General features: G+C 40.3%; 1 protein-coding gene across 6 annotated transcripts in view; it reads left to right on the top strand.

Moving 5' to 3' along the window:
- ABCG2 (ATP binding cassette subfamily G member 2 (JR blood group)) overlaps window positions 1-27,346 on the top strand; it is a 129,701-nt gene that overhangs the window by 80,181 nt on the left and 22,174 nt on the right. For 5 of the 6 annotated variants that reach the window (XM_010334783.3, XM_074396417.1, XM_074396418.1 and 2 more), the window contains 8 exons: window positions 3,308-3,537; window positions 10,474-10,533; window positions 11,546-11,660; window positions 12,240-12,392; window positions 17,719-17,876; window positions 21,869-22,020; window positions 24,421-24,522; window positions 25,613-25,863. In XM_010334783.3, the coding sequence (XP_010333085.1) occupies window positions 3,335-3,537; window positions 10,474-10,533; window positions 11,546-11,660; window positions 12,240-12,392; window positions 17,719-17,876; window positions 21,869-22,020; window positions 24,421-24,522; window positions 25,613-25,863 (1,194 nt within the window). In that variant the 5' untranslated portion in view covers window positions 3,308-3,334. The remainder of the gene's footprint in view (window positions 1-3,307; window positions 3,538-10,473; window positions 10,534-11,545; window positions 11,661-12,239; window positions 12,393-17,718; window positions 17,877-21,868; window positions 22,021-24,420; window positions 24,523-25,612; window positions 25,864-27,346) is intronic. The other variant, XM_074396420.1, reaches the window with a different exon arrangement.

Below are 27,346 nucleotides of genomic sequence, written 5' to 3'. Positions count from 1 at the left end.
CCAACACAACCATCCATTTATATTTATTAAAAAAAAATTTTTTTTTTTGAGATGGGGTCTTGGTTTGTCACCCAGGCTGGAGTGCAGTGGCACAATCTTGACTCACTGCGATCTCCACCTCCTGGGCTCAAGCGATCCTCCTGCCTCAGCCTTCCAAGTAGCTGAGACCATGGGCGGGCACCACCGTACCCAGCTAATTTTTTGTATTTTTGATAGAGATAGGATTTCACCATGTTGTGCAGGCTGGTCTCGAACTCCTGTGTTCAAGTGATCTTCCTGTCTCTACCTCCCAAAGTGCTGGGATTACAGGTATGAACCACCATGCCCTATTTTTAAATATTTTCCATTTTCGATTGGTTGAATCCTCAGATACAGAACTTAAGAATAGGGCTGCTGACTGTATTTGTACCTTCTCTTTCACTGCTTCCAGAGAACAGAATTTTGGCTAATGATGGCCATTCATTGTGTTCACAGATTAAAACCCATGCATGTACCTTGAATTTGCTGGATGTCAGTCTTTAAAAGTTTTCTACTTTTCCAGGCTCCAAATGAATAGACTTGTAAATATGGTATGTTTCTGGATTACAGAAACAGTTTTTAGGAGATGACTTTTGGTTTTTGGCAGTTTTATTATGAAATGCCTAGATTTGGTTTCCTTGTATTTATCCTCTGTGGTGTTCCTAGGATTTTCTTCAATCTGTGGCTTAATATCTTTGTCAGTTTTGGAAAATACTGGCCAGTATTTCTTCAAATACTGATTCTGTCTAAGTACATGTTTTGCTCCATTTTCCCTCCTCTTTCAGGTCTCCAGGTATATGTATGACAGACCTTTTTCATCTTATCCCATTTGTTTGTTATACTCTTTTATGTAGTTCTCATTTTTTTTTAATAAGGAGATTTTTCCCTCTTTCATGATAATGATTTTCATCATTCCTAATCTTCATCCTGGATGTTTTCTGTATACCAGTCTTCCAGTTCACTAAGTTCTCTCTCCTACTTTGTGTCATAATTAGGAAAGCTGCTGTTAAACTCATCTATTGAATTCTTAATTTTCATTTGTTTTTATAGATCTTGGTTCCTTGGTGACAGTCCTTTTAATTTTCTTAAACACATCAATCTTTTGTTTTAATGTCAATGTCTGTTCACTCCAATCCAGGTAACCTGTGGGTCGGTTCCCATTTTCTCACTTCTGGAACATCAGGTTCTTTTTTTTGGCATGCCTTGCAATTTTTAAAATTTTTTTCATTATTTTTAAACTTACAATTCGTGAATCAGGCAGCCCTCAGAATCACAGCAGATTCAGAGAGATTCCCAATGCCTGGAAATTTTTGATTGAAAATTTACATGATACCTTCTTACAGAGTGGCTTTAACTTTCTTCTAGCAGTCTGGGCAGATTGCCTTGATTGAGCAGAGGCTGGTTTTTTGGTTTGCTCACATTCCCAGAGGATAATGCTTCTGGGATCTCTTTCCAGGGCTCCTTTTTGCTAGGCCCTCAACTCCAGCAAAATTTTGTCTCCTTAGTGCTGAGAGACTGCTGAAATATTTGCTCAGAAATAGTAGAGGCTTCAATAAGCAGACTCATTCCTTCTGGCAGCTTCCTTTTGCTTAGCTGTTCTGAGCTGTGCCCCAGGTGTGTGCAATTTTCATGTGCAACTACCCATCTTAAGAGGAAAGGGCATGCAGAATACAGAGTTTATTTCAGTGCTTCAGTCCCTCTGTTCCAGGATTTTGGTTCCTCACGACCTGGCCACTTTCGTTGCTTTGATCAGACAGAACTCTTCAACGGGTTCTTCTTACATTTTTTGTCTACATTTGTTGTTGTGCTTAGAAGGACTGTCTGTTTGGAACAACTACTCTGTCACAGGCAGAGAGAAAGTTCGTCATGGATTGCTTTGACTTTCAAAAATTAAAACTACATTTATTGAAGTTAACATTTCCAACCTGTTTCACAAGCTGACCTTAAACTCATCTTAAGGTCTTACTCTAATAAATCTTTTTGAGGCCTTTTGTAATTTATTGAATGAAATATTTCACATTTTATTTATATATTTAACATTCTTTTTCTGTTTTAAATTTTTGGCTTAACTTTTGATTTGATTTACTTAATGATTTTCATACCTAAGTTTAAATCTTCCTAGAATTTAAATATGTTTGTTCATTAAGGAAATGATTATGCAATTGCAGTCAGTTTTGGAATTTACCTTCTTTGCTGATTGAAGGTACATAACAACCAGCAGTGTAAAGTCTGGAGCTATAAATTCAGAGAAATTTCTCCTGTCTTGGACTGCTTGGCTAAGCCCCTTTTGATAGTAATGATGCTAAAACTCCCCAGTTAAAAAAAAAAATACAGAGGTTCTTTTTTCTTCTTTTTTTTCTTGAGATGGAGTCTCGCTCTATCACTCAGGCTGGAGTGCAGTGGCGATCTCTGTTCACCGCAACCTCTGCCTCCTGGGTTCAAGTCATTTTCCTGCCTCAGCCTCCCCAGTAGCTGGGATTACAGGTGTATGCCACCACACTTGGCTAATTTTTGTATTTTTAATAGAGACGAGGTTTCACCATGTTAGCCAGGCTGGTCTTGAAAATAAAATATAGGCCGGGCACAGTGGCTTATGCCTATAATCCTTGTACTTTGCAAGGCTGAGACAGGCGGATTACCTGAGGCTGGGAGTTCAAGACCAGCCTGGCCAACATGATGAAACCCTGTCTCTACTAAAAATACAAAAAATTAGCTCAGTATGGTGGCAAACACCTGTAATTCCAGCTATTCGGAAGGCTGAGGCAGGAGAATTGCTTGAGCCCAGGAGGTGGAGGTTGCAGTGAGCTGAGATCATGCCATTGCACTCCAGCCTGGCTAACAGAGCAAGACTGTCAAAAAAAAAAAAAAAAAAAAAACAAAAAACAAAAAACAAACAGAGGTTCTGATGATGATCATGTAGCCTGTCCCTGCACTTGAGTAACATTGTAATATACTTTTCAACCCAGACAAGTCTAACCCTCACCCATCCTTTTCCAGCTTTATCAGTTTTTAGTAATTTTCATACCCTTCCTATTTACTTATTAGGGGGCCTATTTACTTATTAGGGATGTATTCGACATTTAATTGGAGTTTATGCATTTAAAGTTGTGCCTGTCTTCCCATTTAGGTTTTTAGGATGTTCTTATCACAATGGTATAGGCTGTTCATTGGAAATCAAGCTACTTATTGCCGCACATTTGAAAACGGAGTGTTTTAAGTGTATTGTTATCTAGTGTTTACAATCTCATTTATCTGGACTGTCGACTTACGATTGCTTTTCTGTCTACAGAAAGACAAAAAGACAAAAACTCTCCAGATGTCTGCTAGTAATGTCGAAGTTTTTATCCCAATGTCACAAGGAAACACCAATGGCTTCCCCTCGACAACTTCCAATGATCTGAAGGCATTTACTGAAGGAGCGGTGTTAAGTTTTCATAACATCTGCTATCGAGTGAAAGTGAAGAATGGCTTTCTACCTGGTCGAAAACCAGTTCAGAAAGAAATACTGTCAAATATCAAGTATGTACATGAACTTTTAAAAAGATAGCTTTTTAATTTACCTACAGTGAACCTCACATGTTTTGCCTATTTCTAAGAAAGTGGCTATGAACATTTTTGTACAAGTCTTTGCACAGATATACAGACACATGCTTTCATTTGTTTTGGCTAAACTAGGATTGAAATGATTTGGTCACATACTAAGCATAGGTTTAACAACTCTCAAAGTAACTGCCAAGCTTTTTTAAAAATGTACCGCATGTGGCTGGGTGTGGTGGTTCACACCTGTAATCCTACCACTTTAGGAGGCCAAGACCAGCAGATCCCAAGATCAGGAGATCTAGACCATCCTGGCCAACATGGTGAAACCCTGTCTCTACAAAAAATACAAAAAAAAAAAAAAAAATAGCTGGGTGTGGTGGTGCATGCCTGTAATCCCAGCTACTTGGGAGACTGAGGCAGGAGAATCACTTGAACAGGGAGTCGGAGGTTGTAGCGAGCCAGGATTGTGCCCCTGCACTCCAGCCTGGCCAGAGAGCAAGACTCTGTCTAAACAAAAATTGCCACATGTAATCAACTTTTGTTTGAGAAGCTAAGTCAATGTGTTATTTAGTTTTTCCTGGTTGAGACTCGTGATTTGGTGGAAGAGGCCTGGCTGTATATGCTTTTTGATCATGGCCGTATAGTTGTAATCTCTGAGCATTCATTTCTAATCTGTGAAATGTTCCCTTATGTTCTAGAGGAAAGGAGGCTGAAATGACAGTATAATGTGAAAGTACTTTGTTTTTCAAATAGACTTGTTTAAAATGGGTGGTCCATTTTTAGTAGTTTATAATCTCTAACAATTTTATTTAATGCTTTCCCTCTAATATACAAACTGGCAGAAAATATTTAAATATAAGACAACTAGAGTTTAGCTTAAGTTATGCAGTTGAAGTCCAAAGTGAGGAGAACTTAGGATCCAAATCAACGCATTTAATTCCTTAAAGCACCTAGTAACTATAAGTTTCATTCTTTTCATCCAGCATTGAATTTATCATGGGGTGGTGAAGTAGGTGGTAGAGCAGGGAGGGCAGTGCGCATTTCTATAGAAGCTACTCCCTTCCAGGTGTCTCTGTTATTTCACAGATGTTAGCTGTTTTATTACTGTTTTCCTGAGTTCTAGAGAATTGACTCCAATTCTTCACCTCTGTGGTGTGGGGAGTGAATTTGGGTTTGCTCCGATAGCATGGCCCAGGCGTCCCCAAACTTTTTACCCAGGGGGCCAGTTCACTGTCCCTCAGACCGCTGGAGGGCCGCCACATACTGTGCTCCTCTCACTGACCACTAATGAAAGAGGTGCCCCTTCCTGAAGTGCGGCGGGGGGTCGGATAAATGGCCTCAGGAGGCCGCATGCGGCCCACGGGCCATAGTTTGGGGACGCCTGGCATGGCCTGTTTTGTTTGTGCATTTAATTGGGGAAATAATTACTCCTAGACAAAGCAAATGGAGGAGTGGTTATAGACAAGCACTTTGGCCAGGTGTGGCTACAAACCTTTATGGAATCAGATGTTCTCAGGTTTTCTTGATGTTTTGTACAGGACTGTGGTCTTTTCTGTTAATAGCAGCCAATCCTCTTGGAGGGCTAGGAAATGACAAGGTCAGGAGAAAATTTGCGGGCTGAGTGGGAGAGTAACTTGGGGATTCGAGACTTGTCTGGGCTGATGCCAGGAGCTGGGCAGGATGAGAACTTTCTGTACGTAGCGATACCTGCTGTCATGCCTACTTTCTTGTTGCATTCTTGTGCAGGTTAAGAAAACCTGAGTAAAAGAATAAAGGTGATGCAAAGCTTCAATCTTTTACTGTGTGCCAAGATAAACTGTTTTCAAAAGCTGACAAGCTTTTTGTAAAGTAATAATCAAGCAAATGTTGGTTACATCAGGTTTTTTTTTGCAGAGAGAGGTAGAAGGTAACAAATGACTTGAATTTGTGCAGGTTGGATATATTGAAAATGCAGGCTGGTCATGGTGGCTCATGCCTCTTATCTCTTTGGGGAGGCCAAGGCAGGAGGGTTACTTCAACTCAGGATTTTGACACAGGCATGGGCAAGATAGAGAGATGTTGTTTCTACTAAAAATAAAAAAATTGGCCAGGTGTGGTGGTATGCCCCTGTAGTCCCAGCTACTCAGAATGCTGAGGCAGGAGTATGGCTTGAATCTGGGAGATTGAGGCTGAAGTGGGCTCTATATAACTGTTCCACTGTACGAATGGGTGTCAAAGTGAGATCCTATCTCAAAAGAAAAACAAAAGCATACTTTGTGAGGGTACATTTACCTTGCTTATCTTATCTTTTAAAGCTAGTAGATTAGTAACTTGATGCACTAGAAGGCTCATCTGCTCAAGGCTTCACATTTTTTTTTTTTGTATGGTCAAATGGCATGCATTATAGCAATAGATGAGTTCATTCTTACTGCGTGAATAGAATTGTGTTACTAGGCTCATAAAAATGCAATTAGGTCTTGCAATTCTTTCACGTTTTAGTTGAAAGGACATCAAGGGCTGGTGTTTTTGCTTACTCACATTTCCTGTTTAAGTATCCCTGAGAAAGATCATATCTTTTTTGGCTGCAGTATTTCCAGTCTTTCTCCTATCTGCTGGCTCCAACTCTCAATACAGTTTCTGGGGGTAAGGGAAAGGCTGCTGTCACTTATCTTACTTTTGATTTGTGTTTGATAGCACCATCACCATTCAAATAGTTAAGTTAACTGCATTCCAAAAACGCTGATGACATTTTGTAATTTCACTTCTAGAACTAAGTCACTATAACCTGTGTGGGCAAGAAGATAAAACAAAATCTGACCATGAGAATTTTAAAAGTTGTGATTCTTCTGCCTTAGGAAAAGCCTTCTCTTATGCTTAGTTTGTTGGAATACCCAGCATTTGAGCTTTCCCTCACCAACACTGAAGATGTTATGAAAAAATGTTATTCATTCTCATAGATATGTGGATGTCCTGTTATCTTCAGAGAAATTCATTATACTCTTGGAGAATGTTTAATTAATAACATTTTAAATGATTTCAGATTTATGTATTTATGTGTTATGTATTTATTTATTTTGAGACAGAGTCTCGCTCCTTCACCAGGCACCAGGTTGGAGTGCAGTGGCGCGATCTTGGCTCACTGCAATTTCCACCTCCTGGGTTCAAGCAATTCTCTTGCCTCAGCCTCCCAAGTAGCTGGGACAATAGGCACGTGCCACCATGCCCAGCTAATTTTTGTATTTTAGTAGAGATGGGTTTTCACCATGTTGGCCAGGATGGTCTCCATCTCTTGACCTTGTGATCTGCCCGCCTCAGCCTCCCAAAGTGCTGGGATTACAGGCAGGAGGGTGTGACAGCAGGAGTCATCCCGTGGGAGATCTTGTCATTGCTTCTAGGCTTTCTCAGTGGAGTGAGACCTAGAGAATATATGTTATGCGTATATGTCTACACACATGTGCATACACATACATGTATAACTTTTTAAAAAACTACCTCCCATGCGTAGGCACATACAGATCTGGCTAAAGCAGATGGGAGAGGAGCCAGAGGAGCAGTGGGTGACCATTCCCGTAGCACTCTGGGAATTTCGATCTCTCTCTTTCTATAGCTGTCTTTGTATATGGGATTAAAACCTATGACTTCTCATTAATATCTCCAATTCCAATCTAAACCCTCAAGATTCTGTCTATATTTCCATGTTTGTAAAATCTCAAAAAGTGAAAAATCTAGCTGTAATTGACAAGAGAGGGTGGGGAGATTGTTTATATTATAGAATACAAAAATTGGCAAGTACATTAAGAATGTACCTTCAGGATGTACTTGCTGATTTTCATATTCCATAATATAAACAATCTCCCCACCCTCTAGCTATCTCTTCTCAACTTTTTAAAAAGTGAAAACATTTTTGTCTTTTTAGAAGTAAATTCCCATAAAAATGCAGAAATTTATTTATTCAACAAAGTTTGAATGCCTGCTGTTGCAGGACATTGTGCAAGATGCTAGAGACACAGGTAAATCCTCTGTTCAGCGAAGCCTTAAAGCCTACTGGGGGATTCAGAACACACTTTCACTATGATAAAAGGATTAGAAGACTCAGTGGGAGCCCAGACCCTAAATTGGAGTCAAGACCAAGGGATTGATCATTATCCACTAGAATGTGATATAAGTGACAGGAAATTTGGGGGTAAATTTGATTCCCTGTGTTCCAGGTTTATTGTTCAGTGGTCTATAACCACTGTGCTGTATGTCATGGGCAGGAGGGTGTGAGAGCTGGTAGGACTGTGGCACGCTGTTCATGTTGACAGATTTTACTGTGTGGAGAGAGGGACACCAACCTGCATGTAAATGCTGTAAAGTAGTAAATAAGCGTGGGAAATGCAGTTTCAGGGATGATAAAAGGGTGGAAGATGGAGTGGGTAGGTCAGTGAAATATAGACCATAGACTAGAACAGGGATCAGCAGACTCTTTCCATAAAGGACCAGATAGTATTAATAAATATTTTCAGCTTTATGGGGCCACACATCTGTGTTGCAGCTATTCAATTCTGGTGTAGCCTGAAAGCAGCCCTAGGTAATACGTAAGTGAATGAGCACAGCCCTGTTCCAAAAACCCTTTGTATAAGAAAAATGCTGGTCCCTGGACTAGAATGTAAACTCCTCAAGGCCTCGGACTTTGTTTTTAGTTTGTTCGTTGTTTGTTTTGTTCTCAACTCTCCCATGCCCTAGAAGAGTATCTTGTATGTATATAGTAAACACTTGATCATTGTGTCAAGTGGATGGAGTTGGAATTAGCCACTGCTCCCAGTGGCAAGTCTTGGCATTTATAACTGGACACTGTTGTTTTCTGTAATGTCAGTGTCATGCCAAAGTAGTAAGCCAAGCTCTTTGTCTTAGAACATTCATGTTGAGGTTTCGGTTAATCATTCAGGATCTCTGGGTCTTCCTTTGAGTAGGTATTTTAGAAACCTGGAAAGCTTTTCTGACAATGAAGCCTTAGTGAATAACAAGCTTATGCTAATTTTAGAGGCAGTTATTAGGAAGCTATTTATAAAGAAGATGCATCAAGAGCTATACATAAATGCACCTTGAAAATTTGCCCAATCATTAGTGTGTTGTTTTACACATTAGCGGGGAAAGGCTACCGAAAGAATAAGAGATTTTTCTGTTATATCTTGCTCTTAGTTTACCTAATTCCCATTGTCTTTGTCCAGTGTTTCAGTGAGAGATACCCCAGTTAAAGAGCAAAGTGCAAGCTACATTTCACCCTGCTACCTACCAGCCATTGTACAATTGTGACAGTTCAAGGACAACAGGCAGTAGTAAATGTTTAGGGCGTCTTGGGTGTAAGCACTGTGGTGCAGTTGCTTATCACTCATAATTGCATAGGATCATAGGGCTGGCCTCTGTGCTAATCATTATTTGTGAATGAAATAGTCTGACTTTGACCTTCCATCTGGAGTAGATGTTACTTTCTCTATAGAATACATTGTAACCTACTTACCAATTCTAAGGAGAGACTGGGCATAGACACTGGTATTTTGAAAGGATCAAGCCAGGCCCCACCCTGAATTCTCCTTTCTTTTTTTGTTTTATTTTGAGATGGTGTCTCGCTCTGTTGCCCAGGCTGGAGTGCAGTGGCCTGATCTTGGCTCACTGTAACTTCCACCTCCTGGGTTCGAGTGATTCTCCTGCCTCAGCCTCCCGAGTAGCTGGGATTACAGGCACCTGCCACCACGCCTAGCGAGTTTTTGTATTTTTTGTAGAGATGGGGTTTTGCCATCTTGGCCAGGCTAGTCTAGGAACTCCTGACCTCAAGTGATTTGCCCAACTCGGCCCCCCAAAGTGCTGGGATTATAAGCATGAGCCACCGTGCCTGACCAAATTCTCCTTTCTCCAGTTCCTTCTACTTATCATTCTACTTGCTATCTTTAGGATAAAATCAAACTATTTGCTGTCTTCTTGGGTCTCAGCACAGTCAGCACTGCCATACATTTTCCCACCATTCTACTCTATCTGAATATTCACTACCCTCAGACACCCACTTTGTTTGAAACATGCGTTCTGTCTGTACCAAGTCTTCATATTCTTAAAGGATGCCCTTACAAAAGTGATGTCTCCTGCTTCTAAACTTGGAATTTTCCAGTGTATTTATCTGACTCTTAAAAAGGAAGAAAATGATATATCTTGAGGGTATATCTTTTACTTTTCTAAATGGATTAGGACCTTTTTTTTTCCTTTGGGTAATTTTTGCTTTTTATCCTGAAGTGATTTTTCCTAGCCTCTGGATTTCTACTTAAATGTTTCTTGGGCTAATTAGATTTTAGCAGTGAGAATACATCTATCTGTATTCCACAAATCGGCAACTTATTAACTATGTAGAGACCACTTGAAGATACAGTACTGATCATCAAGCAGTGCTCAGAACACTGCATGTATTTCACACTGTGTTAAGAGCAGTAAGAGATGCTTCACAAGAATCTGTTAGTTATTTCAAGGAATGTTGAATGTTATTTTCCAGAAAATATAAATGGGTTAGAGAATAAGTGAAAGGAATTTAGAGAAATCTATGCCATTTTTCTTGTAGGACTTGACCAGTGATTAACATCCATTGTCTATTGCACATCAAATCAACAATCTTTTTTTTTTTTTTTTTTTAAGTAGAGACAGTATCTCCCTATGTTGCCCAGGCTGGTCTCGAACTTCTGGCCTCAGGAAATTCCTCTGCTTTGGTCTCTCAAAGTGCTGGGATTATAGGCCTGAGCCACTATGCCTGGCCTGTTTTTTTGTTTTTGTTTTTGTTTTCTTTAAGAGCTGGTTTGTGCTTGTTTTCTGTTTGTAATTTCATCAGCCTTCATTGAGTATATTCAATGCAGACCCTAAATTAATAGCACCTGATTTAAAGCAGAATAGTAAATCAGTCTTTTTTTGTGTTTACAGTGGGATCATGAAACCTGGCCTCAATGCCATCCTGGGACCCACAGGTGGAGGCAAATCTTCGTGAGTATAAGAGAGTATAAGTAAACTTTTTTTCTGTGCACTTTTAATGTGCTTTTAAAAGCCACTGTTTTGTGTGACCAGGTATTTATTGAGCATTTGCTGTGCATATCAGGTCTGGTTCTAGGTGCTGTGGATAACTGTATTTGTGTGGTTCTATCCCAAGGATCAGTAGTCTTATTAGGTTAGCTTTACTAATAGGACTTGATAAAGTGATTGACATATAGCAGTTGACCATGATATCAGCTAATGGGGAGGAAAAAGAATGGGAGAATATTGAAAGTAGGGAAAAGGAGCAGAAGTTGTAAGTAAAGGCATGAGTCTTAGACAAAAGAACACATTGCCTCTGTTGCTACATCCAAGGTCAGACAGCTGGAAGGTCTCTTTGGGAGATCTGTGCTTGATCAGCCAATGATGTCTTGCCTTATGTTTTGGGGCTTTCTTGTAATGTTTGATGGAAAGAGAAAGATGAGAATTAAAAAAATATATAATTCTAGTTAAACCACAGAATTTCTTGACCAGTTAATTTTTTTTTTCTTTTTTTATTTGATATGGAGTCTTGCTCTGTAGCCAGGCTGGAGTGCAGTGGCATGATCTCAGTTCACTGCAACCTCTGACTCCCCAGTTCAAGCGATTCTCCTGCCTCAGTCTCCCAAGTAGCTGGGATTACAGGCATGTACCACCATGCTCAGCTAATTTTTTGTATTTTTAGTAGAGACGGGGTTTCACCATGTTGGCCAGGATGGTCTCCATCTCCTGACCTCAGGTGATCCTCCTGCCTTGGCCTCCCAAAGTGCTGGGATTACAGGTGTGAGCCACTGTGTCTGGCCAACCAGTTAATTTTCTAACTAAAGCAGAATTTGGATTCAAAGTAGCCATGAGATATATCCCTGTGTTGGAGGGAAAAAAACTCCACAACTTATATGCTATATCCCTGTGTTGGAGAGAAAAAAATTCACAACATATATATTCTCTTATAGATTATTAGACCCACAACATGTATGTCCTCTTATAGGTTATTAGATGTCTTAGCTGCAAGGAAAGATCCAAGTGGATTATCTGGAGATGTTCTGATAAATGGAGCGCTGAGACCTGCCAATTTCAAATGTAATTCAGGTTACGTGGTACAAGTAAGTATTAGTGGGTTTGCATTTTTTGTTTCCTCAGTTTCTATATGGGTAAGAGCTTTGGCTGATAGTTCAGTGTGCTTCCAATTGATTATGTGACATGATCATTGAACTGACTTTTTTTTTTAACAGCAGCTTTTCTTAATTTCCCACAGACACTTATGTGAAAAGGCAGGGAGCATCTGGAGTATGGCCCTTGTAAGGACAATGATACCAATTCTAGTTTTTGTGTCATTTCTAAAAGATACTATTGTTATCCTTTTTTGTCTTTCTTTCACCTTTTTCCCCCCTAGCTTAGAAAGATATTTTGGCCAATCCTTGTATGAAACAGTCTGGAAATGTCTGCTGATAGTTAATATAATTACTTGCGTTCTATTTGGGTGTACAGATAAGGGGTAAAAATGATTATATCAGGCTTTGCAGACTTCTATGTAGTTACGGCCATTTGTAGAATTGCAGGTTCATCATTAACTAGAACTTTACCTTTGTTATGTTATTTTTGTGGATTAAGTTACCTATGCTAAACAGTCATGGTCTTAGAAAAGACTCATTATGTCTCATTAAAATGCTGTTTGCCTTAAGGATGATGTTGTGATGGGTACTCTGACGGTGAGAGAAAATTTACAGTTCTCAGCAGCTCTTCGGCTTCCAACAACTATGACGAATCATGAAAAAAACGAACGGATTAACAGAGTCATTCAAGAGTTAGGTCTGGATAAAGTGGCAGATTCCAAGGTAATGTTGAAAAAACTGAAAGCATCGTGACCAGCATAAATAGGACCTCCCCTGTGTGGATAAAATGACTTTGATTTGGAAGTTCCTTATAATGTGCACGGTCAAAACTGGTTGCTTTCCATAACAGTGTGAAAAGCGGCTTGTTACATAATATGAATGTGGAAATTAATCTGGAAAAAAAATCTCCACAGTGGTTGAATTCTCCACCTAAAGAGGGGCAATGTGGTGTTGTATGTGAAAGTGTTAATCACTTGGCCTTTCCTTATGCTCCTTCCTTACCTCATGGTTTAAGTCACATCCCATTTTGTATCCGTACTGACTTTTCTTCTTCCTCTTTTTCTCTTTGTCTTTTAGCCACTCTTCCTCCATGGGACTTCGTTCCATTGCTTTTGAGGTATATTTGTGGGATTGATAAGTGATGAGAGTCCAAGGATTCTTGCTCTCTATCAGCAGTCCCCAACTTTTTTAGCACCAGGGACCAGTTTAGTGAAAGACAGTTTCTCCATGGACCAGAGTAGGGGAATGGTTTTGGGATAATTCAAGTGCCTTACATTTATTGTACACTTTATTTCTATTATTATTTCACTGTACTATATAATGAAATAATTATTCAACTCATTGTAATATGTAATCAGTGGGAGCCCCCTGAGCTTGTTTTCCTCCGACTAGATGGAGCCATTTGTGGGTGATAGGAAACCAGTGACATATCATCATGGCATTAGATTCTCATAAGGAGCATATAACCTAGATTGCCCTGGCCAGAACTTCCAATATGTTGAATAGGAGTGGTGAGAGGGGGCATCCTTGTCTAGTGCCAGTTTTCAAAGGGAATGCTTCCAGCTTTTGCCCATTCAGTGTGATATTGACTGTCAGTTTGTTGTAAGTAACTCTTATTATTTTGAGATCTGTTCCATCAATACCTAGTTTATTGGGAGTTTTTACCATGAAAAGGTGTTGAATTTTATCGAAGGCCTTTTCTGTATCTATTGAGATAATGATATGGTTTTTGTCTTTGGTTCTGTTTATGTGATGGATTATGTTTATTGGTTTGCATCCCAGGGATGAAGCCAACTTGATCATGGTGGATAAGCTTTTTGATGTGCTGCTGGATTCTATTTGCCAGTATTTTATTAAAGATTTTTGTATCGATATCCATCAGGGATATTGGCCTGAAATTTTCTTTTTTTTGTTCTGTCTCTATCAGGTTTTGGTATCAGGATGATGCTGGCTTTATACAATGAGTTAGGGAGGCGTCCCTCTTCTTTTTCTGTTGTTTGGAATAGTTTCAGAAGGAATGGTGCCAGGTCCTTTTGTACCTCTAGTAAAATTTGACTGTGAATCTATCTGGTTCTGAGCTTTTTTTGGTTGGTAGGCTATTAATTACTGCCTTCACTTCAGAACTTGTTATTGGTCTATTCAGGGATTTGACTTCTTCTTGGTTTAGTCTTGGGAGGATGTATATATCCAGGAATTTATCCATTTCTTCTATATTTTCTAGTTTATTTGCGTAGAGGTGTATATATTAACAAAATCAATAGACCACTATCTCTGATGACCAGTATTCTCTGATGGTAGTTTGTATTTCTGTGGGATCAGTGCTGATATCCCCTTTATCATTTTATATTGTGTCTATTTGATTATTCTCTCCTTTCATATTTATTAGTCTAGTTAGTGGTCTATCAATTTTGTTAATCTTTTCAAGAAACCAGCTCCTGGATTCATTGATTTTTTTGAAGGGTTTTTTTGTGTCTCCGTCACCTTCAGTTCTGCTCTGATCTTAGTTATTTCTTGTCTTCTGCTAGCTTTTGAATTTGTTTGCTCTTGCTTCTCTAGTTCTTTTAATAGTGATGTTAGGGTATCAATTTTAAATCTTTCCCGATTTCTCCTGTAGGCATGTAGTGCTATAAATTTCCCTCTAGACACTGCTTTAGCTGTGTCCCAGAGATTCTGGTACATTGTATCTTTGTTCTTATTGGTTTCAAAGAACTTATTTATTTCAGTCTTAATTTCATTATTTACCAGGTAGTCATTGAGGAGCAGGTTGTTCAGTTTCCATGTAGTTGTGTGGTTTTGAGTGAGTTTCTTAATCCTGAATTCTAATTTGATTATACTGTGGTCTGAGAGACTGTTTGTTATGATTATCATAATTTTGCATTTGTTGAGAAGTGTTTTACTTCCAATTTTGTGGTCAATTTAAAAATAAGTGTAATGTGGTGCTGAGAAGAACGTATATGCTGTTGATTTGGGGTGGAGAGTTCTGTATATGTCTATTAGATCCACTTGGTCCGGAGCTGAGTTCAAGTCCTGAATATCTTTGTTAGCTTTCTGTCTCTTTGATCTGTCTAGTATTGACAGTGGGGAATTAAAGTGTCCCACTATTATTGTGTGGGAGTCTAGGTCTCCTTGTAGGTCTCTAAGAACTTGTTTTATGAATCTGGGTGCTCCTGTATTGGGTGTATATATATTTAGGATAGTTAGTTCTTCTTGTTGCATTGATCTTTTTACCATTATGTAATGCTCTTCTTTGTGTGTGTGTGTGTTTTTTTGTTTTTGTTTTTGTTTTTTTATCTTTGTTGGTTTAAAGTCTGTTTTATCAGAGACTAGAACTGAAACCCCTGTTTTTTTTTTTTTCTTTCCTTTTGCTTGGTAAATATTCCTCTATCCCTTTATTTTGAGCCTATGTGTGTCTGCACATGAGATGGGTCTCCTGTATACAGCATACCTATGGGTCTTGACTATCCAATTTGCCAATCTGTGTCTTTTAATTGGGGCATTTAGCTCATTTACATTTAAGGTTAATATTGTTATGTGTGAATTTTATCCTGTCATTATGATGCTAGCTGGTTATTTTGCCCATTAGTTGATGCAGTTTCTTCATAGTGTTGATGGTCTTTATAATTTGGTATGTTTTTGCAGTGGCTGGTACTGATTTTTCCTTTTTATATTTAGTGCATCTGTCAGGAGCTCTTGTAAGGCAGGCCTGGTGGTGACAAAATCTCTCAGCATTTGCTTGTCTGTAAAGGATTTTATTTCTTCTTTGCTTATGAAACTTAGTTTGGCTGGACATGAAATTCTGGGTTGAAAGTTTTTTTCCTTCAGAAAGTTGAATATTAGCCCCCACTCTCTTCTGACTTGTAGGGTTTCTGTAGAGAGATCCATTGTTAGTCTGATAGGTTTTCCTTTGTGAGTAACCTGACCTTTCTCTCTGGCTGCCCTTAACATTTTTTCCTTCATTTCAACCTTGGCTAATGTGATGATTATATGTCTTGGGGTTGCTCTTCTCAAGAAGTATCTTTGTGATAGTCTCTGTATTTCCTGAATTTGAATGTTGGCCTGTCTTGCTAGGTGGGGGGAATTCTCCTGAATAATATCCTGAAGAGTGTTTTCCAACTTGGTTGCATTCTCCTCATCACTTTCAGGTACACCAGTCAAATGTAGGTTTAGTCTTTTCACATAGTCCCATATTTCTTGGAGGCTTTGTTTGTTTCTTTTCATTCTTTTTTTTCTAATCTTCTCTTCATGCATTATTTCATTAAGTTGATCTTCAGTCTCTGATATTCTTTCTTTTGCTTGATCTGTTTCGCTATTGATACTTGTGTTTGCTTCACAACATTCTTGTGCTGTGTGTTTCAACTTCATTAGATTATTTTTGTTCTTCTTTAAACTGGTTATTCTAGTTAGCAATTACTCTAACCGATTTTCAATGTTCTTAGCTTCCTTGCATTGGGTTGGAACATGCTTGTTTAGTTCAGAGGAGTTTGTTATTACCCACCTTCCGAAGCCTACATCTGTCAGTTTGTCAAACTCATTCTCTTTCCAATTTTGTTCCCTTGCTAGGGAAGAGTTGTGATTCTTGGAGGAGGAGTAGAGAAGTTCTGGTTTTTGGAATTTTCAGCCTTTTAATGCTGGTTATTCCTCATCTTTGTGGATTTATCTACCTTTGGTCTTTGATGTTTGTGACCTTTGGATGGAGTTTCTGTCTGTAGACGTCTTTTTGTTGATGTTGGTGCTATTCCTTTCTGTTTGTTAGTTTTCCTTGTAATAGGCCCCTCTGCTGCAGGTCTGTGGAGTTTGTTGGAGGTCTACTCCAGACCCTGTTTGCCTGGGTATCACCAGCAGAGGCTGCAGAACAGCAAAGATTGCTGCCTGTTTCTTCCTCTGGAAGCTTTGTCCTAGATGGGCACCCACCAGATGCTAGCCAGAGCTCTCCTGTATGAGGTGTCTATAGACTCCCCCAGGGAGGTGTCTCCCAGTCAGGAGGCATGGTGGCCAGGGATCCGGTTAAGCAGACAGTCTGTCCCCTATCAGAGCTTGAGTATTGTGGTGGGAGATCCACTGCTCTCTTCAGAGCCAGCAGGCAGGAACGTTTAAATCTGCTGAAGCTGTGTTCCCAGCCACCCCTTCCCCCAAGTGCTTTGTCCAGGGAGAAGGGAGTTTTACCTGTAAGCTCCTGATTGGGGCTGCTACCTTTCTTTCAGAGATGCCCTGCCCAGAGAGGAGGAATCTAGAGAGGCAGTCTGGCTATAGCAGCTTTGCTGAGCTGTGGTGGACTCTTCCCAGTTTGAACTTCCTGGTAGCTTTACACAATGAGGAAAAAAATGCCTACTCAAGCCTCAGTCTTGGTGGACACCCCTTCCCCCATCAAGCTTGAGCATTCCAGGTCAACTTCAGACTGCTGTGCTGGCAGAGACAATTTCAAGCCAGTGGATCTTAGCTTCTTGGGCTCCATGGGAATGGTATTCTCTGAGCTAGGCTAGACCACTTTGTTCCTTGGCTTCAGCCCCCCTTCCAGCGGGGTGAGCAGTTGTGTCTCACTGATGTTCCAGGTGCCACTTGGGTATGAAAAATACTGCCATGGCTAGCTCGGTGTCTGCCCAAACAGCTGCCCAGTTTTGTGCTTGAAACCCAGGGCCCTGGTAGTGTAGGCACCCGAGGGAATCTCCTGGTCTGCGGGTTGTGAAGACCATGGGGAAAACATAGTATCTGGGCCAGAATGCATTGTTTGTCATGGCACAGTTCCTCACAGCTTCCCTTGGCTAGGGAAGGGAGTTCCCCCACCCCTTGTGCTTCCCAGGTGAGGCAGTGCCCCACCCAAGCAGGTGCTTTATATCAGGCTTAGTTACTGACCAGCTCTGACCTGAGCCTAAGTTTACTCATCTGATAAAAGAGAAATCTACTTTTTCTTCCAGGTATCCACTTATTTCCTGTTCAGAGTAAATGAGCTTAATGAGATAAAGTGTTTCTTACAGGACTGACACATGTTAGGAGCTCACCAAACTATAGTGATTGCTTGTTATCATTGACAATGATAATATTTGTGATTTAGGTTGGAACTCAGTTTATCCGTGGTGTGTCTGGAGGAGAAAGAAAAAGGACTAGTATTGGAATGGAGCTTATTACTGATCCTTCCATCTTGTTCTTGGATGAGCCCACAACTGGCTTAGACTCGAGCACAGCAAATGCTGTCCTTTTGCTCCTGAAAAGGTAAATGCTATGGGAATATTATTCCTTAGTTAATATCTCATCACTGCTATATCCCAGGTATTTCTTGGTGCAGGGGATTCAGAAAAGATCAAAACAATTTCTTCCTCTTCTGTTGGAGGCAAAGTCAGTTAACAAATGTGAAAAGTGTTATCAAGAAAATCAAAGCAGGTAAGAGTGTAGGGAAGGATGGCCTTGGTGAGGATGGCGGTGCTGGGCCTGTTTTGCCACTGTCTCTTTAGCTTCTTTACTCAACACCAACACACACACACACACATTTTTTCTCTCTTTCTTCTCTATAACACTGAACATGCTGTAGTTTTCATAGTAGACCTTCTTGTTTCACACTTTGTTCATCTTATTCTTCCACCTCGAGTGCTTTTTTTCTTCTTCTTAGCTTACTCCTGTTGGGCCTTTTTAACTCTACTTATATAATCTTCAGACTGGGTTGTGAGTCTCCTATTTTGCTTACAAGGAATCTTTAGCTTCTCCTGTTTCATATTGTACTGAAATTGTTGACCTAGTGGCCTGATCTGATCTTTGAGGCAGAATGTCCTTGTATATACTGCTAGTGTACAGTAGGTTCTTAGAAAATGTTAAAATTGAAGTGACTCTTCTAGGCCAGGTGTGGTGGCTCACACTTGTAATCCCCGCACTTTTGGAGGCCAAGATGGGTGGATAATGAGGTCAAGAGATTGAGACAATCCTGGCCAACATGGCAAAACTCTGTCTCCACTAAAAATATAAAAATTAGCTGGGTGGTTCATGTCTGTAGTCCAAGCTACTCAGGAGGCTGAGGGAGGAAAATCGCTTGAACCTGGGAGGCAGAGATTGCAGTGAGCTGATATTGCGTCACTGCACTCTAGCCTGGTGACAGAGCAAGACTCTGTCTCAAAAAAAAAAAAGAAAAGAAATTTAAGTGACTCTTCTCATAAAATATTTTGAATAGTAACTGTTTTAAACAGTGATTTTGGCCTTTTTTTCTTCTACCTGTATAATGTTATTATAATTATTACAAATATTATTACAATTCAAGGTGAGATTTGGTTGGGGATACATATAATTGTGCCCCTAGCCCCTCCCAAATCTCATGTCCTCACATTTCAAAACCAATCATGCCTTCTCAACAGTCCCCCAAAGTCTTAACTCATTTCAGCATTAACTCAAAAGTTCACAGTCTAAAGTCTCATCGGAAACAAGGCAAGTTTCTTCCACCTTTGAGCCTGTAAAATCAAAAGCAAGTTAATAACTTCCTAGATACAATAGGAGTATGGGCATTGGGTAAATACACCTGTACCAAATGGGAGAAATTGACCAGAATGAAGGGGCTACAGGCCCCATGCAAGTCAGATATCCAAAGGGGCAGTCACATCTTAAAGCTCTGTAGTTGTCTCCTTTGACTCCCTATCTAGCATACAAGTCATGCTGATGCAAGAGGTGGGTTCCCAGGGCCTTGGGCAGCTCCAGCCTTGTGGTTTTGTGGGGTACAGCCCCTTGCCTGGCTACTTTCACAAGCTGGCACTGAGTGTCTGTGGCTTTTTCAGGTGCACAGTACAAGCTGTTGGTGGATTCTGGAGTCTGAAGGATGGTGGCCCTCTTCTTATCACTCCACTAGGCAGTGCCCCAGTGGGGACCCTGTGTGGGGGTTCCCACCCCACATTTACTGTCTGCACTGCCCTAGCAGAGAGTCTCCATGAGGGCTCCACACCTGAAATAGACTTCTGCCTGGAGATCCAGGTATTTCCATACATCCTCTGAAATCTAGGTGAAGGGCAGGCCTAATACCACATGGAAGCTGCCAAGGCTTGGGACTTGCACCCTCTGAAACAATGGCCTGAACTTTCTGTTGGTCCCCTTTAACTGTGGCTGGGACATTGAGCACCAAGTCCCGAGACTGCACAAAGCAGCAAGGCCCTGGGCCTGGCCCAGGAAACCATTTTTTCCTCCTAGGCCTCTGGGCCTATGATGGGAGGGGCTGCTTTGAAGACCTCTGTCATGCTTTGGAAACATTTCCCCATTGTTTTGGTGACTAACATTTGGCTCCCTATTACTTATGCAAATTTCTGTAGCAGTCTTGAATTTCTCCTCAGAAAATGGGTTTTTCTTTTTTATTGCATCATAAGGCTGCAAGTTTTCTGAACTTTTTTGCTCTGCTTCCTGTTTAAACATAAGTTACAATTTCAAACTATTTCTTTGTGAATGAATAAAACTAAATACTTTTAACAGCACCCAACTCACATCTTGAATGCATTGTTGCTTAGAAATTTCTTCTGCTAGATGCTCTAAATCATTTCTCTCAAGTTCTTAGTTCCACAAATCTCTAGGGCAGGGGCAAAATGCCACCAGTCTCTTTGCTAAAAGGTAGCAAGAGTCACCTTTATTCCAGTTCCCAACAAGTGCCTCATCTCCATCTGAGACCACCTCAACCTGGATTTCATTGTCCATATCACTATCAACATTTTGGTTAAAGCCATTCAGTACATCTCTAGGAAGTTCCAGACTTTCCTACATATTCCTGTCTTCTTTTGAGCCCTCCAAACTGTTCCAACCTCTGCCTGTTACCCAGTTTCAAAGTGGCTTCCATATTTTTGGGTATCTTACAGCAGCAGTGCCAATTTACTATATTGGTCTATTCTCACATTGCTAATAAAGACATACCTGACACTGGGTTATTTATAAGGAAAGAGGTTTCATGGACTCACAGTTCCACATGGCTGAGGAGACCTCACAATTATGGTGGAAGGCAAACAAGAAGCAAAGCCATGTTGTACGTGGCAGCAGGCAGGAGAGCTTGTTCAGGGAAACTCCCATTTATAAAACTATCAGATTTAGTGAGACTTTTTCACTACCAGCAAACAGTATGTGGAACTGCCCTCATGATTCAATTATCTCCACCTGGCCCCACCCTTGACATATGGGAATTATTACAATTGAAGATGAGATTTGGATGGGCACACAGCCAAACCATGTCAACCTGTAAGTTGAGTTGTGACTCCTGTAAAAAGGTACTTCAGTACTATTTCGGTCATGAAATTAGACCAGAGATTAAATCCCAGCCTTGCCCCTTACTAACTGTGATCCCTAGGCCAGTTGCTTGATCCTTTAAGACATATTTATAAAATGGGGGTAATAATAATAGTGGAACTGCCTCACAACAATATTGTGAAAATTGAAATGAAGTTATTCCTAAAGTATTTTTCAAAGACATAGTAAGTACTTAGTAATGTTAATTGCAATATTAGAGCAGAAGAGTTGAAACTAATTTCTAAACAGCCAGAAGACCTAAATGGTAAGTCAGAATAGGATAAATGACTGTTGTTTTAACATGTAGTCCATAATTAGTTTTCAAGCTTGAACATATTTACAGATTATCTGGGTTGCTTCTTAAAAATGTGGATTCCTGGCTGGGTGTGGTGGCTCACACCTGTGATCCCAGCACTTTGGGAGGCTAAGGTTGGCAGATCACATGTTTTCAGGAGAATGAGACCATCCTGGCAATACGGTGAAACCCCATCTCTACTAAAAATACAAAAAATTAGCTGGGCGTGGTGGCACGTGCCTGTAGTCACAGCTAGTTGGAAGGCTGAGGCAGGATAATTGCTCGAACTCAGGAGGTGGAGGTTGCAGTGAGCCAAGGTTGTGCCACTGCACTTCAGCCTGGGCAACAGAGTGAGACTCTATCTAAAAAAAAGGATTTCCTAGACCCACTCCCAGAGATTCTAATTCAATGTCTGGGAAGACTGTCATGGAATCTGCATTATTAATAACCATTTTAGTTGATTCTAGATTGTCAATGCAACACGCTTTGAAAATTCCTATTCTGTTTTAATGAAATGAATTTAGGTTTCTTAACTAGATAAATAATATGAGATGAAAAGTTAATAAGAGAGAGTCAAGTTAAACTTGGAGCAAACAATCTAAAGGCAGGAATATTTTACGAAGAAGTACAAGTTTCAGATATTTAATGACTCATAATTGTCTCACTTTTAACTTAGGATGTCTAAGCAGGGACGAACAATCATCTTCTCCATACATCAGCCTCGATATTCCATCTTCAAGTTGTTTGATAGCCTCACCTTATTGGCCTCAGGAAGACTTATGTTCCATGGGCCTGCTCAGGAGGCCTTGGGATACTTTGAATCAGCTGGTATGGTTGACGTTTTCATGCTGTAAGACCTTTCATTAATAGAATTCTGAAGGAGAGCAAAGGGGGTCTGCAGGAGTGCTGTTGGTCTTTGGCTAGACATACCATGACAATCTATCACTTCAAAATGTACCTGTTCCATCTGGCGCTAGTATTTTTCTTCATTGTGCAGCACCAGCTTGTTATTTAGGTCTCTTTTTTGTCTTACTTGAGTGTGCCTGCAGCTGTGTATCAGTATTTCTACTGGGCCTATATTCTGCTTCCTAGTTATAGTGACCATTTCTTAAAAGTTCAGTAATTAATATGTTTGCCTTATAGCCAGTTATTCTGTCACATGTACATTATTTGGATGGACATAATATGATTGTCTTGACTGTATAACAGATGAGGCCTTATAATTTTTCTCCTTGCACATGATGTTGGTCTGCCTCGATGAGCACCCATGGAGATGCTGCTTAATTTTATATTTTAAGGCTTTTTTGTTTTTTTTTTTTTTGAGACAGGATCTCACTTTGTCACCCAGCCTGGAGTACAGTGGCACAATCTTGGCTCACTGCAGCCTCAACCCCGGGGCTCAAGCCATCTTCCCACCTCAGCTCCCCCAAGCACCTGGGACTATAGATACACACCACCATATCCACCTAATTTTTGTATTTTTTTAGAGACAGGGTCTTGCCATGTTGCCCAGGCCGGTTTCAAAGTCCTGAGCTAAAGCAATGTGCCCTGGCCTCCCAAAGTGCTGAGATTACAGGTGTGAGCCACCGTGCCTGGCAGACACTATTTAATTTTCTGGCAACTATAGATTGCAGCTTTAGCCCTTGAGTGTGTATGAGGTGGCTTTTTGGTCAATAGAGTGGTTAATCCTAAATCTGACTTACATGGGCCAAAATTTCTAACAATTCTGGGCTGCATGGTTCTTTTTATTCAAATTGAAATGTGTGATTTTTAAAATTTCAGATAGAAATGTGTGATTTTTTTAAATGGCTTGTGCAGCCTGCTTCATTTGAGAGATATTTGGATATGATTATAAATGATTCTAAATATAATTTTAGATATTCATTGGCCATATGTCTGAATTAGTTTTTAATAAAGGGGAAGAACTAAGAGTCAGACTTCATGTCATGCTGAGTTCAGATGATCTCATCATCTGAGCTGGTTGGTTCAAGTGTGCTGTGCTGGCCATGTTCTACTGAGAATACTGCTTGGGGGATTTGTTCTCTGCTTGGAATTATAGCAGCACAGCAGTTAATTTGGACTTCTGAATTAATTAATTAACTAATTAATTTACTTTTGAGACAGGGTCTCACTCTGTTGCCCAGGCTGAAATGCAGTGATGCTTTCTTTTCTTTCTTTTCTTTTTTTTTTTGACAGTTGTGCTTTCTCAGCTCACTGCAACCTCCACCTCCCAGGTTCAAGTGATTCTTGTGCCTCAGCCTCCCTAGTAGCTGGGATTGTAGTCACAAGCACCTGGCTAATTTTTGCGTTTTTAGTAGAGTTGGGGTTTTGCCACGTTGGCCAGGTTGGTCTCGAACTCCTGGGCTCAAGCGATTTCCTGGCCTTGGCCTTCTGAAGTGTTGGGATTACAGGCGTGAGCCACTTTACTGCACCTGGCCCTGGACCTCTGAATTTAGTATGTGGGGAAGCAATCATTGCTAATGTGGATTCCATCATTCTGGCATTCCCTAGGTGAACTCAGACAGCAGAACACACCTGGGCTTTGGTATTTTTTTTCTTGGGCCTATATTTAGATTTTTGAGGAAGTACTGTTAAGCACCAGAGCATACCGATAGCTATTTCAGGTCTCATGAATTACGATAAATAAGGACCAAGCACTAATGTAAAATGTCCTGCAAATCCAAGGTTGTCTTGGAGTGTTTTCTTTTCTTTTGGCCAGGAGACAAAGAATTGTTGAAATATTGCGAGATAGGCTAAGCACAGTGGCTCATGCTTGTAATCCCGGCATTTTGGGAGGCCAAGACTAGTGGATCACTTGAGGCCAGGAGTTCGAGACCAGCCTAGCCAACATGGTGAAACCCTGTCTCTACTAAAGATACAAAAATTAGCTGGGTGTGATGGTGCATGCTTGTAATCCCAGCTACTTGGGAAGCTGAGGCAGGAAAATCACTTGAACTCGGGAAGCAGAGGTTGCAGTGAGCCAAGATAGTGCTACCACACTCCAGCCTGGGTGACAGAGGGAGACCCTGTCTCAAAAAAAAAAAATTGTGTGATTGAATATATAAAAAGAAAGGATAAAACTGGCGTGGGAAGAAGAGAGAAACAAAGGTAGGGAGAAGTCGTTAGATTCTGTTTTCTCTAGCCTCACCTCCCTTACCCTCTGAAAGTGAGCCCTCTTTATTTTCCAAGACCATCAAATTTGTGTTTTTTGCCTCCCTTCTTTCATAGGTTATCACTGTGAGGCCTATAATAACCCTGCAGACTTCTTCTTGGATGTCATTAATGGAGATTCCACTGCTGTGGTATTAAACAGAGAAGAAGACTTCAAAGGTGTATGAATCTGTTATAGTCCCAGATTTTTGTCTAATTGAATTGGCTGAAGTTTAGCAATGTGGTGGCTAATTATAATGCAGCTTTGTGAATTTCTATTAATGCAGTCTTCTGATACTAGTCAACACAAATATTTTGTTGTGTGTGAGTGCTGTTGGTGTTTTAATTTATAAATGAGAATTTATATGATGTTGTCAGTTCTAATAGGAGTTACCATTTTAAAAAACATTTATTGTTTATATAGTGTTTTTAAAATAAGAAACTTGGCAATGTATACATTTGCATATAGTTGGAAGCAACGAACAGATTGTTTTGTTGTTGCATTTTTGAGACAGAGTCTAGCTCTTGTCACCCAGGCTGGAGTGCAATGGGACAATCTCAGCTTACTGCAACCTCTGCCTCCTGGAGTGTGATTCTCCTGCCTCAGCCTCCCGAGTAACTAGAATTGCAGGCCTGCACCACCACACCCAGTCAATTTTTGTATATTCAGTAGAGACAGGGTTTCACCATGTTGGTCAGGCTGGTCTTGAACTCTTGGCCTCAAGTGATCCTCCCTCCTCAGTCTTCCAAAGTACTGGGATTACAGGCGTGAGCCACCGCACCTGGCCACAACCATAATTTTATATTAAGAATTAGAACTATATGATAAGAAGTCTATTTTAAAATAATTAAGGTCAAATAGGAAAATGTCAGTAGGTTTGCTGTATTCATAAGACTGTGGCAGTAGACAGGCTAGTGCACTGTTCTTTTTTTCCCTTTTTCTCTTTTAAAGTTTATTTTTAATTTATTACTTTATTTTTACAGAGACAGAGTTTTGTTTTGTTGCTCAGGCTGGTCTTGAATTCCTGGCCTCGCATGATCCTCCTGCCTCTGCCTTCCAAAATACTGGGATTACAGGAGTGAGACACTGTGCCTGGCCTGTTATATTTTTCTAATGACAGAGCTAATAAATTTTTTATTTCTTTTTTTTTTTTTTCTAAAGCTTTAGAATGAAGGTGTTTGGGAAGAATCCAAGAAAAGGGTCACAGAAAAATGGGCTAAATTAGTTGTTATCTTGTTCATGTTTCCTTTTTATCCACTGATTGCAAAGCCACGGAGATCATAGAGCCTTCCAAGCAGGATAAGCCACTCATAGAAAAATTAGCCGAGATTTATATCAACTCCTCCTTCTACAAAGAGACAAAAGCGGAATTAGATCAACTCTCAAGGGGTGAGAAGAAGAAGAAGACCACGGTCTTCAGGGAGGTCACCTATACCACCTCCTTCTGTCATCAACTCAGATGGGTTTCCAAGCGTTCATTCAAAAACTTGCTGGGTAATCCCCAGGCCTCTATAGCTCAGGTAACCAGCAGATTCTTTTGAAATAGTCAAATGGGAACAACATGATTCTGTTATCACCTGCTTCAGGATATGTTTATCTTCAACCTACCCTTGCAGTTGTTTGTTATCTTCACAAATAACTAGAAACAGCAGAACAAATATATAGAAACAGTCAGCAGAACGATGAAGCACAATTAAGTTTTACTTTTGGAAAGCTGCTTTTTTTTTTAAACAGAGTCCCACTCTTTTGCCCAGGCTAGAGCGCAGTGGCATGAACTCAGCTCACTGCAGCCCTGACCTCCCCAGGCTCAAGTCATCCTCCCACCTTAGCTTCCTGAATAGCTGGGACTACAGGCATGTCCCACCTTGCCTAGCTAATTTTTGTGTTTTGTGTAGAGACAGAGTTCCACCACCCAGGCTGGTCTTGAACTCGTGGGCTCAAGTGATTCTCCTGCCTCAGTCTCCTAAAGTGCTAGGATTACAGGAGTGAGCCACCATACCCGGCCAGCTTGTTTTTAGTGGTTTCTTAGACTACCTAACTCAGAATTTTTGTTGGTTTAGATAAGCTGTAATGAATAATCTTAGTAGAAAAATATTTTTATTTGGAAAACGTGAAGGAAATGTCAGCTATGTTTGGGGTTTTCTGGTAGCTGTTCACTTTTATTCACTGATTCATTCAAAACGTTCTCGTGGGGCATGTGCTGTACTTTAGGGATGTGAATACAGTAGTGAACAAAATGGGCAAAAATAAAACTCTGCTCACGGAGCTAATTTTCTGATGAGGACAGGTATGATAAATAATAAAGAAATTGAATATATAGCATGTTAGATAGTAGAGGAACTATGGGGAAAGTTTAAGCAAAGAAGGAGCAGAGAAAGGGGAGGAAGAGAGAGAAATAAGGAGAAGAAGGTTGATTTGCAGTTGGAATCAGGTGGTCAGGGAAACCTTCACCTACTGTCACTGAATACACCTGAAGAGAACATGGGCCGGCCTCTCCAAGGGAAGAGCTTGTGTGCAAAGTGCTATGCCTTATCATTGACCTTGACCTTCCTTAACAGGTGATACAAAGGTAGTAATCAAATTTGAGTTCACAAAAGATTAACTTTCTGTTCATCAAAATGAGATAATGTTTCTTTATTCCTTGGTTGACTCTGTGGTAGTTGGTGATTATTACTCCTTATGGTTTTTGTTATTCTTTTCTTTAAATTTTTTTTTTTTTTTTTTTTTTTTTTTTTTTTTTTTTTTTTTTTTTTTTTAGAGACAGGGTCTTATTCTCTTGCTCATGTTGGAGTGCCATGGTGCAATCATAGCTCACTGCATTCCCAAACTGTTGACTCAAGCAATCTTCACACTTCAGCTTCGTTAGTAGCTAGGACTACAGGTGTGCATGACAGCACATGGCTGATTTTTAAATGTTTTGTAGAGACAGGGTCTCATTATGTTGTCCAGGCTGGTCTAGAACTCCTGGGCTCAAGCGATTCTCCTGCCTTGGCCTCCCAAAGT

This window comes from Saimiri boliviensis, chromosome 3 (genome assembly GCF_048565385.1).
Source record: "Saimiri boliviensis isolate mSaiBol1 chromosome 3, mSaiBol1.pri, whole genome shotgun sequence".
Lineage (NCBI taxonomy): Eukaryota > Metazoa > Chordata > Mammalia > Primates > Cebidae > Saimiri > Saimiri boliviensis.
Note: the sequence above shows the minus strand (reverse complement) of the source record. Positions and strands in the feature narration are given on the sequence as shown.